This window comes from Megalops cyprinoides, chromosome 21, assembly GCF_013368585.1.
Source record: "Megalops cyprinoides isolate fMegCyp1 chromosome 21, fMegCyp1.pri, whole genome shotgun sequence".
Classification (NCBI taxonomy): domain Eukaryota; kingdom Metazoa; phylum Chordata; class Actinopteri; order Elopiformes; family Megalopidae; genus Megalops; species Megalops cyprinoides.
The window spans coordinates 19,676,711-19,693,000 of NC_050603.1; the positions used below are offsets into that span (position 1 = coordinate 19,676,711).

The 16,290-nt window shown below is 48.6% G+C and overlaps 1 protein-coding gene across 1 annotated transcript; it reads right to left on the reverse strand.

Moving 5' to 3' along the window:
- Positions 1 to 32: 32 nt before the first annotated feature.
- zbtb10 (zinc finger and BTB domain containing 10) lies at positions 33 to 15,150 on the reverse strand. The gene is made up of 5 exons (XM_036515676.1): positions 13,972 to 15,150; positions 7,237 to 8,149; positions 2,732 to 2,797; positions 1,772 to 1,947; positions 33 to 604 (listed from the first exon to the last, which is right to left on the reverse strand). Exons 1-5 carry the CDS (start codon positions 14,692 to 14,694, stop codon positions 293 to 295), a joined length of 2,190 nt encoding a protein of 729 aa, XP_036371569.1. The 5' UTR covers positions 14,695 to 15,150; the 3' UTR covers positions 33 to 292.
- Between the last annotated feature and the right edge of the window lie 1,140 nt (positions 15,151 to 16,290).

The window sequence follows — 16,290 nt, forward strand, 5'->3', positions numbered from 1 at the left end:
CCTAATGTAAATTAAAAAGCTGTACACCGCTGTCCCCTACAGAAAAAAATAAAAATAAAAAAGATACATCACCAAAAACCTGATTTCATAGACATTTCTCTTTCTCCTGGGGCCAACTGGCCCGGAGTCTGAAGCTTAATTCTGTACATCTTGGAGTCCCTCTCTACCAAAGCTTTGCCATACAAATACATGTATGCATAACCATGAAGAATGATAGCACTTTGGAGTTGTTGATTGTTTCCCAGCTGTTTATTTAAATTTTTTTTTTTTTGTTTGTTTGTTTGTTTCTGAGCTAGTCCTCGTCGAGGGCGCCGCCGACCGCGCCGCCGTCGCCCTCCTCCCAGTTGGATTGGTCGATCTCGTTGGGCTCCTCCCCCTCCTCGGCCAGGTCCTCGTCGCCCTCGCCCGTCTCCTCGAAGTCGTCCTCGCGCGAGAACTCCAGGTCCTGCATGGCGTCCAGGCCCTCCTGCGAGCCCTGGTGAGAGTCCGCGCAGTCCACGCACACGCCGTAGCGCCGCGAGCCGTGCCGGATGCCCACGCTCGCCGCCAGCATGAAGATCTTCTTGCACACCATGCACTTGTACTTCTTGTCCTTCTTGTGTACCTGCAGGGGGGGATGGGGCAGCCAGTGAGAACCTCCTACTTTCGAAGAAGCCTATGACTTCTTTATGGTCGTGCGCCAAAGGAGGACCAGAAATGTAAGAATTTCATTGTATGGTGTAACAACACGTTTTCACTGTGGATATGACAATAAAAGACTCTTGACTCTTGACTCTGACTCCCCGACGCGGTGAACACGCTAACACACCACGCACACCCTCTCAGCATCTCTGATCAGCTCTTCGGTAAACAGGGATAATGACAGCGCGGATCACATGGCTGGTGTCTAATGTGCTTTCCCCCCCCGCAGTTACTGAGATCAATAAGGCCCTCAGGGTTGGGCTGCTCCGGTCCTGACGGATGGAGATCCGGCAGATTTTCCTGCTCTTTTAACCAGAGTTAAAACCAGAGTGCAGATCGGGGAAGAGAGGCTGAATGCCTGAATGGGATCTCCCCTGCCCCTGATCAAGATAAGCACCAGCAGGCTCCAGCGGCTAAGTGCCTGGCTGGACAGAAGGCCTGCGGAGACTGTGGTTAACCCAGCCTGAGGGTAATGGGCCATTACTCTCATAAGAGGCCTGTGTGTACCTTAACATCTTAATTCCACTTCAACAGCAGAAACTGCTTCTAAAACCTACCACACAGTCTGATTCAATATGGCTGGAATACAGCCAAACCCAGTCTACCATATCAGCCAGCTTTATAATATTGGCTTTATACTATGTACACTATGTTACACTGGGGTGGCGGTATAGCATATTGGTAAGGAGAGGGGCTCATAACTGAAAGGTTGCTGTTTCAATTCCCTGCTGGGGCACTGCTGCTGTACCCTTGGGCAAGCTCCTTAACCTAGAATTGCCTCGGTAACTATCCAGCTGTATAAATGGACAGCGTGTAAAAATTGCAACCTATGTAAGTCGCTCTGGATAACAACATTTGCTAAATGCCAATAATGTAATGTAATGTAATTTATAATGGAGAATTCTGCCTGCTTTTTTTTAAGTAAATCATTTTATTTGTTGTTACAGGAAATAATTTCACCTCCCAGTTCCAAATGATAACCACTGCGCCGTTTCTTAAACGCGGCTCCCTGTGGACGGAACGGAGCCGCTCTGAGCGTACCCACGGTGCGGTGCATGCGTGAGTGTGTGTGTGTGTGTGTGTGTCTCACCAGGGAATGTCTCTTGACGTGCTCGCGGCGGGTGAACAGCTTCCCGCAGATGTCACAGCTGAAGGAGCGCACGCCGGAGTGGATGATCAGGTGCCGCTTTAGTGTTCGCCGGTGCTTCGCGATGTAGTTACAGTGGGGGCACTTGAGTTTGTTCAGGGCCGTGTCCGAGGACTCACCTGGGGGGGGGAGACAGAGAGAGAGGTGAGGGGCTTCCTTTCACTGCAGACCATAAACAGAGTCTACACACTACTCTAATGTTACAAAGTAATTTTACTTCTAGGGATCTTCATCAGGGCTCTTTAATACAGGACCAGCTTACATCAGACATCGGACACAATTTCTCAGCAGCTTACATACCTTTCATACTACCCTTGGAGAAGCTGGTCGTTAAGTAAGACTGTAAGTTAAGACCAGAGGTGTAAGTCCAGTTCTTTAAAAACCAGTCCACACTAACAGCCTCATATGGCTAAATTTATAACTACTACCAGCTGATGAAGCACAGCACAGGGGGAAACAGCCCTGTCCTGTATGGAGGTGGGCTTCAGGGTTCTGGTTCATAGTGTGAGATGCTGAAGAGAGGGTTCAGGATTTACAAAATGTCCTTGTTATTTATTTTAGCTGAGTGTTACTTATCGCTCTTTTTCAACCTGCTTTTTCCTCACTGGTACACAGCGCCCCCCTGTGGCACAATAGGGTCTGACAGCTTGCTCAGTGAAATGCGTGATCAATAATTTTCTTTCTCTTTAAAATGATATTTCTGAGCCAATACCACCACAGACGGAACGCAGAAGAGAAAATACACCATCCTTCCTTCACTCACATACCTTTCTACTCCAGGCACAATGTGCTTGTGCAGTTACAATAATTACTGATCAACACAATACACAAAAGCCGTGACAAACTGCTATAATCGAACACTATCCTCCATGTCAAAGCGGGAAAGATTTGAAAATTCCTTACCATTCTCCCAAGATTCTCCTTGCTGTGAATCTTGAAGCAAGCTGTACTGGATCTGATTGGCCAGCTCTGAAAGGAACCACAACAAAACGTAAGTGAGAAAGGCAGGAACAGGACACAGTGTGAGGTACGAAGGGGATGTGAGGAAAAACTTCAGGGACACGGTCTGGGCAGCCATTACTGAGCCCTTCTCGGGCGGGGGCGACAAATACTAGCGAGCAGCCTTTCCCCTTCACGGCCCGCCGCGCTCGGACGATTCTGCTGGTTAAATAAGACGTCGGCGGCGCGTCCGATCAGCGTGTGAACAACGGCATCTGGCCCCATACAGCGTATCGCATTACACACTGCTGGCTAGGCGGGCGGGAGGCAGAGAGCTGACAGTCCCAGCGCGGGCACCTGCGTCCCGCTGCGCTCCGCCCCGCCCCGCCCTGGGTCAATATTTGGAATAGTGGGGACAGGGCAGCGGAGCATCAGGGGATTAGGAGGAACAGGCTTCGCAGCTTTTCGCCTCAGAGGGGGGGGCGGGAGTGGTGGGGGAGGCTGTGCTGAAATATGTGTATAGTTAAGCGGCAAACAAGCTGCCACCCCTCTCCAAACAGTCCGCCGGTCTTGTTTGGAGAGCGCCCAAGAATTTATAGCGACGGATCGAGGTTCGCATTGCAAAGCCGTGACAGACAGCCCCCCTCTCCCCCCTCGTCCTCCCCTCTCCTCCTCCTGGCCGGTTGCCACGGCAGGCTCGCTCAGCACCAGGCCCTGGCTTCTCCCCTCCGCGCACGTCGGCCGTTGCGGTCATAAACAGGCGCTACGTGAAGCACCCAAAGGGAGATTCGGGTACAGAGGCTGTTTGGGGGGGGGGGGGGGGGGGGGGTGTAAGTGTGACATATGAGGAAAGCATGTTTTTGTGATGCCACGTTACCGCCTACTGGAACACACACGCAGGAGAACATGTGCACTCACATGTGCACACAAACATACACACAAACACACACACACACACACAGACACGCTGCCCTGCCATCACAGATGAACGCCCGGCACGACTGCACCACATAAAACAATCTCAATACCAGCAACCCAGTGTGCTTTACAGAGTTTTAGTCCAAGAGTCATGAAATATTCAGTCTTGGCTAAGCACACAATTTAAAAATACAACAAGGAAAAAACAACGTTTAACAGCCCCAAAATATTCTGTTAAAAACCCTGAAAAACCAGACAATTTCTACCTGTTTCTAGGCAGAGGCCTGCGGTTGAAATCCTACAATCTTCTGCTTCAGTGTTTAAATTCTAGACCTGTCTTTTGCTGCGATATGATTACTTCAACGTGCACAGCTATAATCCTGAAACACGGTTAAATGTAATACAAATGCTTACAATGCTCATACCGAGGAATACTGTCTCATACTCATACTCATACTGTCTGACTTCCTAAAATGTATGCTTTCCAGCGACTGGTCTAGCATGCCGCTGACAGTAGTGCTCTCTCTGTGTGTATGCAGACGTGGTCGACTGTGTCCCGCCGATTTCAGAGCCAAGCCCCTTTTCTATTCAGGGTTTCCTGGACTGACCTTGCAATTCTTTCAGCGTGGCTGCATTTCAACTGGAATTCATTTCTTACAGATCAAAAAAAATCACCTCCCATTTCATGGCAATACTCGCACCCAAACTATTTTTAATGGTCGAGCCTGATGACACTTGGCCTTTAATAATGCGGGAGGCCTCTCTGTCTATCTGCTTCTTTGGCTAGCCTTGCAAAACCACTCCCATACTCCCATACTACTAGATTATATTGTTCATGGTATCTGAGCACGGACCACTATACACAGTGCTGGCAGGTTCTGAGCCTTGACAGGTCAGAGAGGGGAGATTATATTAGTTTCTAAGGTACAAAGATGCCTGAACCTCCCTCCTGCTGAACAAGGACACTGGTCTGTTACAGCACCATACTTTAACCCCCTCTGCAATCCTGCCTGTCAAATGGAGAGGCGAAGGCTGCCGCTGTGAAATTATGGGGTGTGAGGCCTTAAACGTGAGGTAACCGCCCCCTGGTATGTCCAACACAGCGAAGGCGGAATTTATTGAATGTAAATGGGTGTCAGAGATCGTGTCACGACCGACCTGACGACCTGAATAACAGAGTGACAGGGTGCGTACAGAGAGGTTACTGATTGTCAGAGGCTCCCGTTTCAAGGTGGCCGGGCGTCCTTCGCCGGAGAGACGGGCACGCGTTTGGGGCGCCGTGTTCCTTAGATACGAAACGCCCGCTAACAACACAGCCTCTGGGCATTAACGGCAGGGCTCGATTCAGGCCCGTTTCCTTACAGAGGGCGAAGCCTGTGAACGCGCAAACCGCCTGGCTAAAACTGGCGCCCGGCGTGTCTTTCTGACGTGCGCGCACTGTTCAGGCCACCCATAGCGGCGCGCGTAGCTGCGTGTCGATCGGAGACACAGAGGCGGTGTGCCGCGGTCACGCAATCTGTTTGGAAGCGTTAACGCTTCCACGCCGGCGCGGAGACGGAGCGCGGCAGCGAGTCAAGGACAAAGCGTTCCATCACCGACTGTCTGCAACTGAAACACCTCTTACACAATAAATAATATGACTCCATTAGCGCTGTTCTACTGCCTCCAACTCCTCGGTGGGATATCTCGCCCTCTAGTGGTGAAATGCCATTACTGCGGGAGCGGGACAGACAGACTACAACAGGATTCCATTAAATACAGACTCAAGGCCCATTTTCCCACGTGTGCCTGTGATGTTGATGAAATGGGAGATCACATTATATTTCTGACGAAAGTTACGGACAACCTCCTTTGGTTAACACCCCTAACCCCAACCTCTCTCTGTATGGGTCACACACTTCATATCCTCCTTGCTCTAAAAATAGGCAGGTCAACCCAGCAGCGGCTATGACAATGTGAACCTCGAGAAGCTCTACTGATCGTGTGAGCACAAAAGCACCCAGAGATCCGTGAAGGTCCCGATCAAAACAGTTACAAAGCAAATTAAAACGCTGTTTAAATCAACGATGGGATCGCTGACCACTTCTGAATTGCCTCTTGTTTCTCCTTTCAACCTCAGATTTTGGGATTTTTCTAACAGGCTGAAAAATATCCCTGTCAAAAAAGCCAACTGAGGCAGCCCAATATAGATGAGAGACAAAGTGAATGACACTGAACAGAGCCTGCACACTATTAAAAAAAAAAAAACAAGATTCCCTCAGTTGTGCAGTCCACTGTTTCAGCCTCATTGTTCACCCGTCAATCAACTATTCGCCACTCCTAGCGTAGCTCAGGCAAACACAATAGCCAATAGAAGACAGAATTGAGTTGGAGGGACACGTGGCCCGCTATTGGAGGCGTACCAATCAATCAGTCAGCAAGCGAGCCAATGAAAGACAGGGACACAATAGGCTCTAAGGTCAGCCGGAGCCAGATAGGGACACGCTTTGAACGCGTACTTCCTGCACGCTTCCCATGTGTCTGGCAGCGTAGTTTCTGGAGATACTCGGGCCGCTCCGGCGTTTTTACTCGGGCGCGAAACGGCCACGTGTGCCGCAGATCGCACTCAGAGCCGGGGCTCTCTCTCTCTCCGCGCCAGCGGGTGCAGATCGGATCCAGAAGCAGCGCTCCACATGTCCATAAATCCTGCAGGATTAATGCTCATAGCGACAGATGTCATGAGGAGAGACCCCGCGTGTGGACGTGTGACTTTACAATCGGGGGGTACGAGCGAGGAAAAAAAAAAAGAACGAACCGGATTGGCTGAGAGTGCGGAGCGCCAAAGGGGCCTACACACAGAGCATTGATGGTGTGGATGTGCATGACCTATGTTTCAATAATCGATTTGTACAGAGCCTTTGCAGTCAAGTAATCGATTAATCGCATGTTTCGCGCCAAGAATTTTCAGCGGCGTTCTCTAATCTCTGGGGCACAGAATTTCTACGCGGATACCATTTTCAACTGTCAAGAAACCCAATATCTTGGAAATGGCACGTGACAAGCCTTTAACATTCCTCCCAAGGGTCCAATCAATCCAATCACTGCGTTAAATGATTGACTCTTTGGTCTACCGCCTAATCTATGATAATCTGTGAAAAAGGAGGCCATCTAGGTTGCCAACTGTCATAGATTCGAGGTTCGGATTCCATTCTATTCAACACGCCTGCATAGCTCTCGCTAAGATCTGAGGTATTGTAACGGTTAAGGAATTTCTCGCAGATAATATAATTTATGACCAGATATCCTGCCCCCGTGTTTCTTCTGTTCTCCACACTTCTTTGTCTTGGAAGCTCCGGTTTTAAACAGGATGTGATGTTAACTATGTTAGCTGCGGATGCTCCGTTTTAGACCACACCCCATCAAGAATATTCCTACCAAGAAACCCCCCCTTTACATCAAGTAGGAGCCCAGAATGTTAACAGTTTCAACAACAGGAGAGTACTTTCAATGTGAAGCACTCACAGCCGTCTATCTGGTCAATAAAACACCTGTGCACTTATGCCAGCACTCACCTGCGTTCTCCGAGAGGAAGGAGAAGTCCTCCCTGGAGTAGGAGGCGGAGGGCTGGATGAACATGCCCTCGTCGAAGCCCTCCTCCGGCTCGGGCGGGATGTTGTAGACGAAGCGACGCGCGGCCTGCTTTTTCCGCCGCCCGCTGCCCGGCTCCGCCCGGGCCTCGGCCTTGGCGCTGGCGGCCGCCGCGTCGTTCCAGACAAACACGGGCCCGGGGCCGTGCGGCTCGTTCTCGGCCGACTCGGACGAGTTGTCGCCGCCCCAGCCGGAGCTCCCCAGCGGGCAGCCCTCGCCCGCCGACACCTCCACGTCGCTGGGCTCCTCCTTCACGCCGCTGCTGGCCTTGATGGACAGCTTGGAGAGGATGCTGGTGGCCCAGAAGTTGCTGGGCTTCTTGTCGGCGCCCTTGCCGTCCTTGGCCACCGTCCGCCGCTTGTTGTAGTCCACCACCACCGAGTCCGGCGCCTCCTGCTTGATGCTGATGTTGAGCGCGTCCTTGATGAACGCCCGGCACGACTGCACCACTTCCGTCATCTGGAGGTAGCTGGCCACCGACATCACCTCGATGGCGTTTTGGCTTGTGAGCAGGAGGTTGCCCGAGTACAGAAAGTCTAGGATAACGGAAAAGCCCTGGACGGCCGCCACGTCCAGGTGCGTGATGGTGGTTTGGTCACAGCTCTCGTTCTTGGTTAAGCAGTAGAGTGTCTTAAAGAAGCGGCTGCCGGCCACCAGGATGTTCTTGTGCGCGCGGAACACCTGGCCGCTCACCACGATGTTGACGTCGCAGAGGATGCCACTCTTCCTCTGCTTGTCGAGCTCCTGCAGCAGCTGGTAGCAGTACGAGTTCTCGTTGGGCTTGCCCCGGTAGTCCTCGGCGTCGGCGTCGCCCATCTCCCCGGGCCTCTCCGTCTCCTGGTTTGCGGGAAACAACAGCGGGATGTTACAAGCCTGCGTAAACACGACGTCGGCCATAGGGGGTGGGGGTAGGGGGAGCTGGCCCAACAGGTTCCCACGACCGGAATGGCTCTGTGGGACCACCACGCCCAGACAGACCCTCATCTCAAATTTACACAAATAAGGGCTCTTAAAGAAGTTTATGGGACCTGCTTTACTTACGCTTCAATGGCACTAATCCTTGTTAGTGGTTGAGCCAGTTACAGCAAAGAAGAGAGACTTTGTTTGATGGCCTTCTAATCACCATACAACCAACTTATCACTCTAAAAAAACAAAAATCACTTTGCTCCCAGGCTTTTTCTCAGACATGAGGACAAAAAATATAGGAACGGCAAGGGCGTTTCTGATTGGTTTTTGGAATAGCTTAGCAGATGTCCTAATCCGGGGTGATTTACATTGTCTCGGCCCCCGTTTTTGCATATCTGCACACCATTTCCACAGCTGTATTTTTGCGTGAGCGTTCCAGATTAAGGACATCACTCGAGGGCCACCCCCCTCCCCCAACTCAACACTGCGGCCCTTGTCAGGACGGATGGGTTATCAGCGAGGCACTGCGAGAGGCAAATCGGACTATAAAGAACCGACAGGCCTCTCCATTTTACACGCACAATGACCACCCTTAACATGGGCCTGCTTTTCCTTGGCGCCACACTTCGGGCTGAGTCATTTACTCCTAATTCACAGCCTCTGCCTTTTGCTTTTGGGGATGCTAACATTGATGTCGCTTAGGAAAAACTACACAGTAAAAAAAAAAGCAAAATCTGACTAGCGTAACTACCGTGGAGCAAAAATGATGACATCATCAGGGCTTCAGAGAGACGCTGAGACGGAGTAAAGTGATTTGGAGAGGGAGCAGAGAGAATGGGGGCTGAAATGTGAGGGTGAGGTGAGCCAGAGGGGACCGCTCTGTCTCAGCTGCGCACCCCCCCCAGCCCCCCACACCACTCCCCACCCCCGCCCCCTCATCAAATGTGTTAATTTAACCGAAGGCACGGGACATCTGGCAGCCCCTGGTGTGGGACGGCTGCCTGGGCCGCGTTGGAGCAGAGTCAGGGGAGGACACTCGGCCCCCCCCCGCTCCCTTCTTTCCGAGGCCTGGCTCACGCTTTAATAGCGCAGGTCCCCAGATGTGCCACGTGTTCCGGGCCCAGTGGCGGACGCTTGCGGACCTGCTCCTGCCGCTCGCTGTTCGGGGAGCCCGCTAGGCTCTGACGTGGCCCCGCTACGAGGCAGAGCTGTTACATCCCCCGGTTCACATTTTATATCCATTCATTTAGATACATAAACATGAATAACTGACATCATAGTTCTCTCATTTCTCTGACAGAGGCCTTTCAACATTCAACAAAAATACCTTAAATCAATTTTCTGCCGTACAAAGCAACAACGAAGTAAGGTGGTGTCATGCTGCAGATAAATATTCTGAGGTACATTTTTTAAACTGGTGCATATTATATATATTAGGCTTACAAACAACAGTAACTGGGCCAGCCCTTTTCGATATCTAAATATAAAACACTGGAATATGAAAGTCCAATAAACACGAGAATTCATACAACATTACTCTACTACTTGAATACACCACGGCTGTGCATCTACTGTATCTTTACAATATCCTGTATGCTGTTATAAATTATTCACGCTTCTAGCCAAACTAGATGAAATGAGTGGTGCCCAGACAGCAGACGGTCATGGTTAAATGATCAGAACGTATTAAGTTATGAAGGACAAGTACTAAATTATGCTTACTACAATAACCCTTTTTTGAGACTTGCTGCAATTTGTTTTTGCTACACTAGCTACTATATTCCCCATATATAATAAATGGGAGGACAGACAACAGGAAGGAAAGCACAGATAGCAACTGGCCTAGTTCTGACTTTCATACAAACCTCTTTAACTGGGGCAGCACCAAAAAACAACAGCATGTAAAACAGCATGTTGAACTTTAATTTCTTATCAGAAAACCTCACATGCTGCTGTAACACGGTGGGGAAAGCCGCAGTTCTGCTACTGAGATGCATCTACCGAGGGTGGGAAATTTTCAAAGCTGTGGTGGCGATGACATAAAACCCCCGAACATGAGCCTTGAGCGTGGTGCGGGTCTTTCCGCGACCGAACGGGGGGGCCCCGGTGGAGAGGAGCGCATGGCACAAGACAGGGGCACCGGACTCCGCGGCTTCGTTCTCCTGCCCGAGGGTGACTCCGCGCGCCGGGCCTGCCTCTCAGATCCCGGAACAATGCGGCAGTGTGTTAGGCCTGAGGTGTAGGAGGGAACGCGCCCCGGGCCTTCCAACAATGCAAGGGTGTGTCGGCGGACCCCGGGTGGAATTCTCCTTTAAGCCCCCCTATCCGTGTCCATTTCAGCAACCAGAGAGCCAGGAGAATACCTCTGTACTTACAGCTGTAAGGGGCTGGGGAGGAATGAGACTCAGGAGGGCCCTTCTGAACTGGGAGAGAGACGGGAAGGGGCTGACCTGATTTAGAGCCCGATACGAAAGCAGAAGTGGACTCACGCCAGTGTGAGCTCACGCCGGTGTGTCACCGTGCCCGGGTTCACAAGAGCGGATCAGAGCGTCGCTAGTTAGCTGACGCTCTTAGAACTCCAGCTCGCTCTCTTCGGGGCTGAATCACTTAACATCAGCGGGGATTGCACAGAACTGCTAACCACAGTTAGCAAGCTAACCGCTTTTTCTAGCTATGCTCAACGTTTGATTTCTGTATCTGACTGCACCATCAGCGATCATCAGTGATGCACCTTTGATGCTACTGCAGAAACCACAGCGCTATCAAACCGCTTTCAAACCCTATCAGGGACAGATGCAACCTTCACGAATAGCAAGCAAGGTGTAGCTAATACCTCAATGTGATAACCAACACCTTGTTGAGTGTGGTTGATTTAAGAGCCCATAATGGCCAGTGTGGACCAACGCCCAGATCTGGCTTGATGTGGACTCTGGCGAGGATGAGTAGAGGGGAATCCGGTTTCTCTGTAGCCAGTGTGAAAGTGCCTCAGAGAGTCAGAGTGAAAGCCACCTGCCACGGCACACCGTGAAACCACTGAGGTTAACCAATTTTCTTTTGTGTTTGACCGAGGGCTTTGTGAAAACCTGACACCCAGAGAAGTTGATTAATTAGATATTCAAACTCGGCGCTCTTCACACTACACCTGGTTAAAATGTGTTTCTCTGTTTACTCTTTGCATGACAAAAACATTTAGCAGCAGTGTGATGGCAAGGAGCAGTGCTTTTAACCCAAAGGTTGCCGATTCAATTCCCCACAAAGCCATGCCGTTGTACCCTTGGGCGAAGCACTTAACCCTAATTGCCTCAGTAAATATCCAGCTGTATAAATAGATAACATGTTAAAATTGTAAGCTATGTCAGTTGCTCTGGATAGGACTGTCTGCTAAGCAAATGTAATGTAATGTATTTACCAACTGACCTTCAGTTCTCCAGGCAACCTTAATAACGTGTGGCGCTCCAGCCCAGAAAAATGGGACTTTAATTATGATTACCTGCGTGTCACCATTAATGAGGAGAAGATAACTTTAAGGTATGCGTGTAAGTTACTCAATCAGTTAAGCAGCAATAATTACCATTACGTTACCACTTAGTACAATCTAAGAGTTTTAAAAAGGATGACACAAAATAAATACATTTGCATTGTAATAATAATTTCATTCCAATTTGACCGTTCTAATGTCTGAGATCTCTACCTTAGACAACCTTAACCAGGGGAACTAGTATTTCTTACGCTGACTTTATTCACAGTAATTAACCACAGCATTTCGGCGTCCCTTCAGGCGACGCCTTCTAATTCTAACAGCGCGAACAGTGGCATTTAAATGATACGTGGCTTTATTTAACATGATAGAAAATAAGGGACTGTTTTTATATTGTGATCCTGCGCTTCGTAAAGCAGGAGGCGAGCTCACAGTGGGACTCCACGACGCTAGTCCACATTATGGTTCTGTATACGTTTTTAAAGGCGAGATTACCGTCTCAAGCATCATCTCGAGGGCACTCTGTTGCCAGGGAGGAATCTGAGTCTGTAATCGCTGCCGCTCCTTTCACTCGCAATTAGTGATGTGTAAACATTGAGTTAGTGGAGCATTTAAGTCATTTTGCCTAGAACAAGCGTGGACATTAGAACTAACGGCGCAATTATCGGGGACTTCATTTGCGAATTAAAATCAAAATGCACAGGCTCCAATTGCGTCAGTGTATCCGAAGCGACGTTAATCATGCAAGACCTTAAAATGTCACATGAGTGAACAGTATTTCAGTACGTGAAGATATTTGTGTTTTAAGAGGAAAACTGCATGCTGCACATTACGTTCCATTTTAGACTATACATTACTTGTGTCAGTCTCAACGTCGCATGGGCAGCAAGAACTACAAAAAGAACAAGGCAATTGACAATCAAATTCAATCGGTGTGATTGTACAAGAAAGGGGATCATCTATGTCGACTGGTATTTAGTTGGCTAGCCAGCTTCCTTGAAACAGGATCGGACAGCTAAACACACTCGGACATTACGGAGCTATTATGAAATAAACATTCAACGTTCGTTCCCTATCGTCTAGCTACACTCATACAGTAAATATACGCAAACGCCACAGCCAGCCAGCTAGCCACTGAAACACGAACAGCAACACTCACGTTAGCGATTGATCAGTTTCATTGTTTGATTTTATCTGACAAGAACCGACGGTCGGCCATACATTAAGCAAAATACACAGAGAGCTGTAACCAAGGTAGCTAACGTCAAGTAAGGTGACATTCCTGCATTCCGCCCGTTTAGCCATTACATATGTTTTCAGTAGTTGGTTAGCATGCAAGTTAGATGTTGTAGTCTAGAAGTACAGAGTGATTTACTTCAAATCCCCTTCGCATTGTTGCTGCTGCTTGCAGGCTAGTTGGCTAATGACAACAAAGTCAGATGACACCGTGACAATTTTTTTTTCTGCGAAATTCAGTTTTACTTGGCTAACGTTAGCTGGCGTTCGTTGAACGCCACCGATGGATTTAGGCGAATAATCAGACAAGAGATCGGACTAGCCACCTAATTTACACAAAGGTCACTCTAGTGGGGGGTTGGGGGTCCCCAGACGTTGCCTGGGTCAAGACCTTGCTATTGTTTGACCTCTGGCAATCAAGCTAGCTTGCTTGTTACTGGGGTAACAAAACTAGCTAGCTGGCTAATTACACAGTGCACACGCTAGCTAATGCTAGCAACATGAACTCAACGAACAAAAAGAGCTATGGAAAGTATGGATAGCCAGCAAGTTAACTAACATTACATGCTTATTAGTATGAACATCACCTATGATGATCATCACGAACTTTAGCCAACTAACCGAACGCTTGAGCCAATAACTAGTTAGTTGGCTAGTTGATAAATGCTACTAGGCGGACTGCCTTAAATTAAAACTAGCCAGCAACCCACATTAATTTATTGGTATTACAATCCAGCTGTCACATTTATAAGCATTTATGTATACCTGCAGTCCCTAGCTATACAAGTAGCTTTGGTTTATGTCGATACCTAGGTACTGTTAGCTGACGTTAACCACTTAGCTACAGCTACCTAGCTCCTGTATAAGCACTGTAAACTAGCCTAGCTAACAGCTAGCATCCCAGCTAATTGGCTTGCTCGCTAACCTGCCTCTTGAATAAAACGATTGCCATCTAACGTCACATAGCTAAATGGCTGGTTGGTTAAAACAAGGACAATTTAAAATCTTCACAACAATTGCGGAGGCTGCCGGTAGTACCTGCTTTGTTGGGTCATTCCTCCCGTGTTCCGAGGACAGGTGATGTCTCAGCAGCAGGGCCCGCTTGTAATTCCGACTGCCTTTGACCAGCTCATCGCTGTTGGTGCCAATGTTGTGACACCAAGAGCAGGACATCAGCCCCGTCTCCTGGCAAAATTTTAACCAGGGGAACTCCTGCAACCAAGAACCTTGGAAAAGTGAATGTTTCTGAAGAAGCGTTTGCGGTCTCATTTCTACCCAAGCTTTCCTGGCCCCGGCTTCCTCTCCGTCTCCCCCGCTCCCCGCTTCGCCCCTGTCGTCCTCTCCGGATCCCGTGCCACCGCTGCCCAGACCAGCGGCGTCCTCGCTGCTCACACCGTTCCCGGCTGTCCAGCTGCACCTTCCTCTGGACCTGTCTTCCCCCGCCGTCGGTGACAGGCAGCCGACTCGGTCTTCTCCGTCCCCGGCTCCCCAGTTACCCCCTTCCGGGTCCTCTTCTTCCTCTGCCTCTGGTTCTGTGCTATCACTTACGGACCCCCCACCCTCCACTCGCCCTAGCGATGTTCCTTTTGCCCCCAGATCCCTGTCCTCTTCTTGCTCCGGCCTGTTCCCGTTCAAATGTCGGTCTTGATAGGCCTGGGCCTCCCAGCTGTTACTGTTGCCGCTGCCGACACCACTGGAACCGGTTACGGCTAATCCACCTCCTCGGAAAGCCAGCGACCTGCGGTTTCTTTCTCCGGACATTTTCTTAATAAATTAGAATCTACACTCTCTTTACAAAATTTCTTCCGGCTAATTATTATATTCTAAAGTATTTTGTAATTTCTATCGCGTTGTTCCGAATTTAATAAGCGGTCGCTGTTTTTTTCCGCTTTGGCCTCCTGGTGAGAGTATGTAGGTTATGCGGAAATAAATAAAGGTTTTAAACGCATAATGAATTTCAGGGTTCTGTCTGCGTCCGCGCAGGCCCTGCAGAGGTCGAATGGCAACGACTTTCCCCATAATGCATCTCGGCCAGAGAGAGGGGGGTCGCGGGGGCTCGTTTAAAGGAAGATGGGGGTGCCGCTTGTCAGCAAGGGGTCTTTTGTGTTGGTGACTGCACCCATTTTCCGCGTGCTTTTCATCTTTGGATTTGCTTGTCTTTAACCTAATAAATCCGTGTCTGCTTTTCAGACCCCCTGCCGAGTGGGGTTATAGGCCTGGTTATTTATCCCATCACACAGACATATTCAGTAGGCTACCCGTGCATGTTTCAAAAGACTGAATGACAAAAGACAGGTACTGTACAGCGAGCGATCGCGGGCGTAGAGAAAGGTGCGTGCGTAGCAAAGGTGTTGACTGACATGGCCGAAGGGCTTTTGCTAGTTACTTTGTGCATGTCTTTCCCCGCCCCTTTGCTAATTTACACCTATTTTAAAAATCTCATGATAGGTAAATTTCTGAAGTTAGTTAGTTACAACGATATTGCGATGATTGATTTTTATAGTCAGATAAAAATAAATTGTGCTGTTATTTTTTTTTTTCCCTGAATGGTGATTTGAGGGTGACTTCGGGTACTGCATGTCATTTATGGGGTGGACTTTGGTAGCCATTTTGAAACCTTTATTAACACCATATATTTTGTGATGGTTCTCTATCTGTGTATAAATTAGCATTAAGAGAAATTGTGGTTTTCGGGGCAGCATGCGTTTATTACTGTTGTGTACAAACAACATTAATAACATTAACACTACAGAGAGTTTTATTTCTTTTGTGTATACACATTTAATATCACAATGATCATACCAGTCTCATCTGTAACCTTTAAAGTAGTGTGCAAAGGCTTGATGGTAACATCTTCAATGCGGCCATAAAATGTCAGACACAAAGTATATCATGTAGCATTTTAAAATATTTTGAAAACAGATATGCACATACATTAATGGGATATTCAGGAATTTAATTACCATCTTTAGGAAGCAACAAAAATATTTTTAATGTTTTTATATGTAATATAGCAAATTTATTATACAGATGTATTCACATAATGGCATAATTAAATGTGCTGCTGTACTTTTATTATTGTTTTGTTGTTTCTGCATATATTCATAGGGAGTTATGTTAGTGAAGTAACACTTAAATTGGCACGTCATCTAAAAAAAAATGCCCTCCCCAGTTTGCAGATTAGTGAAGCCATTTCTGTTTGTACAAGTATCTAATCCCAGTTTTGGCAGGTGCAGAAAGATCGCACTCTCAAACCTAAGTGAACTACAGATCAGTTTTACCTTTTTTATGCAAAACAATTGGGGTTAGGATTAAGGTTGGATTAGCTGATCCCAGGTCTGTGGAGGAATGCCTTTT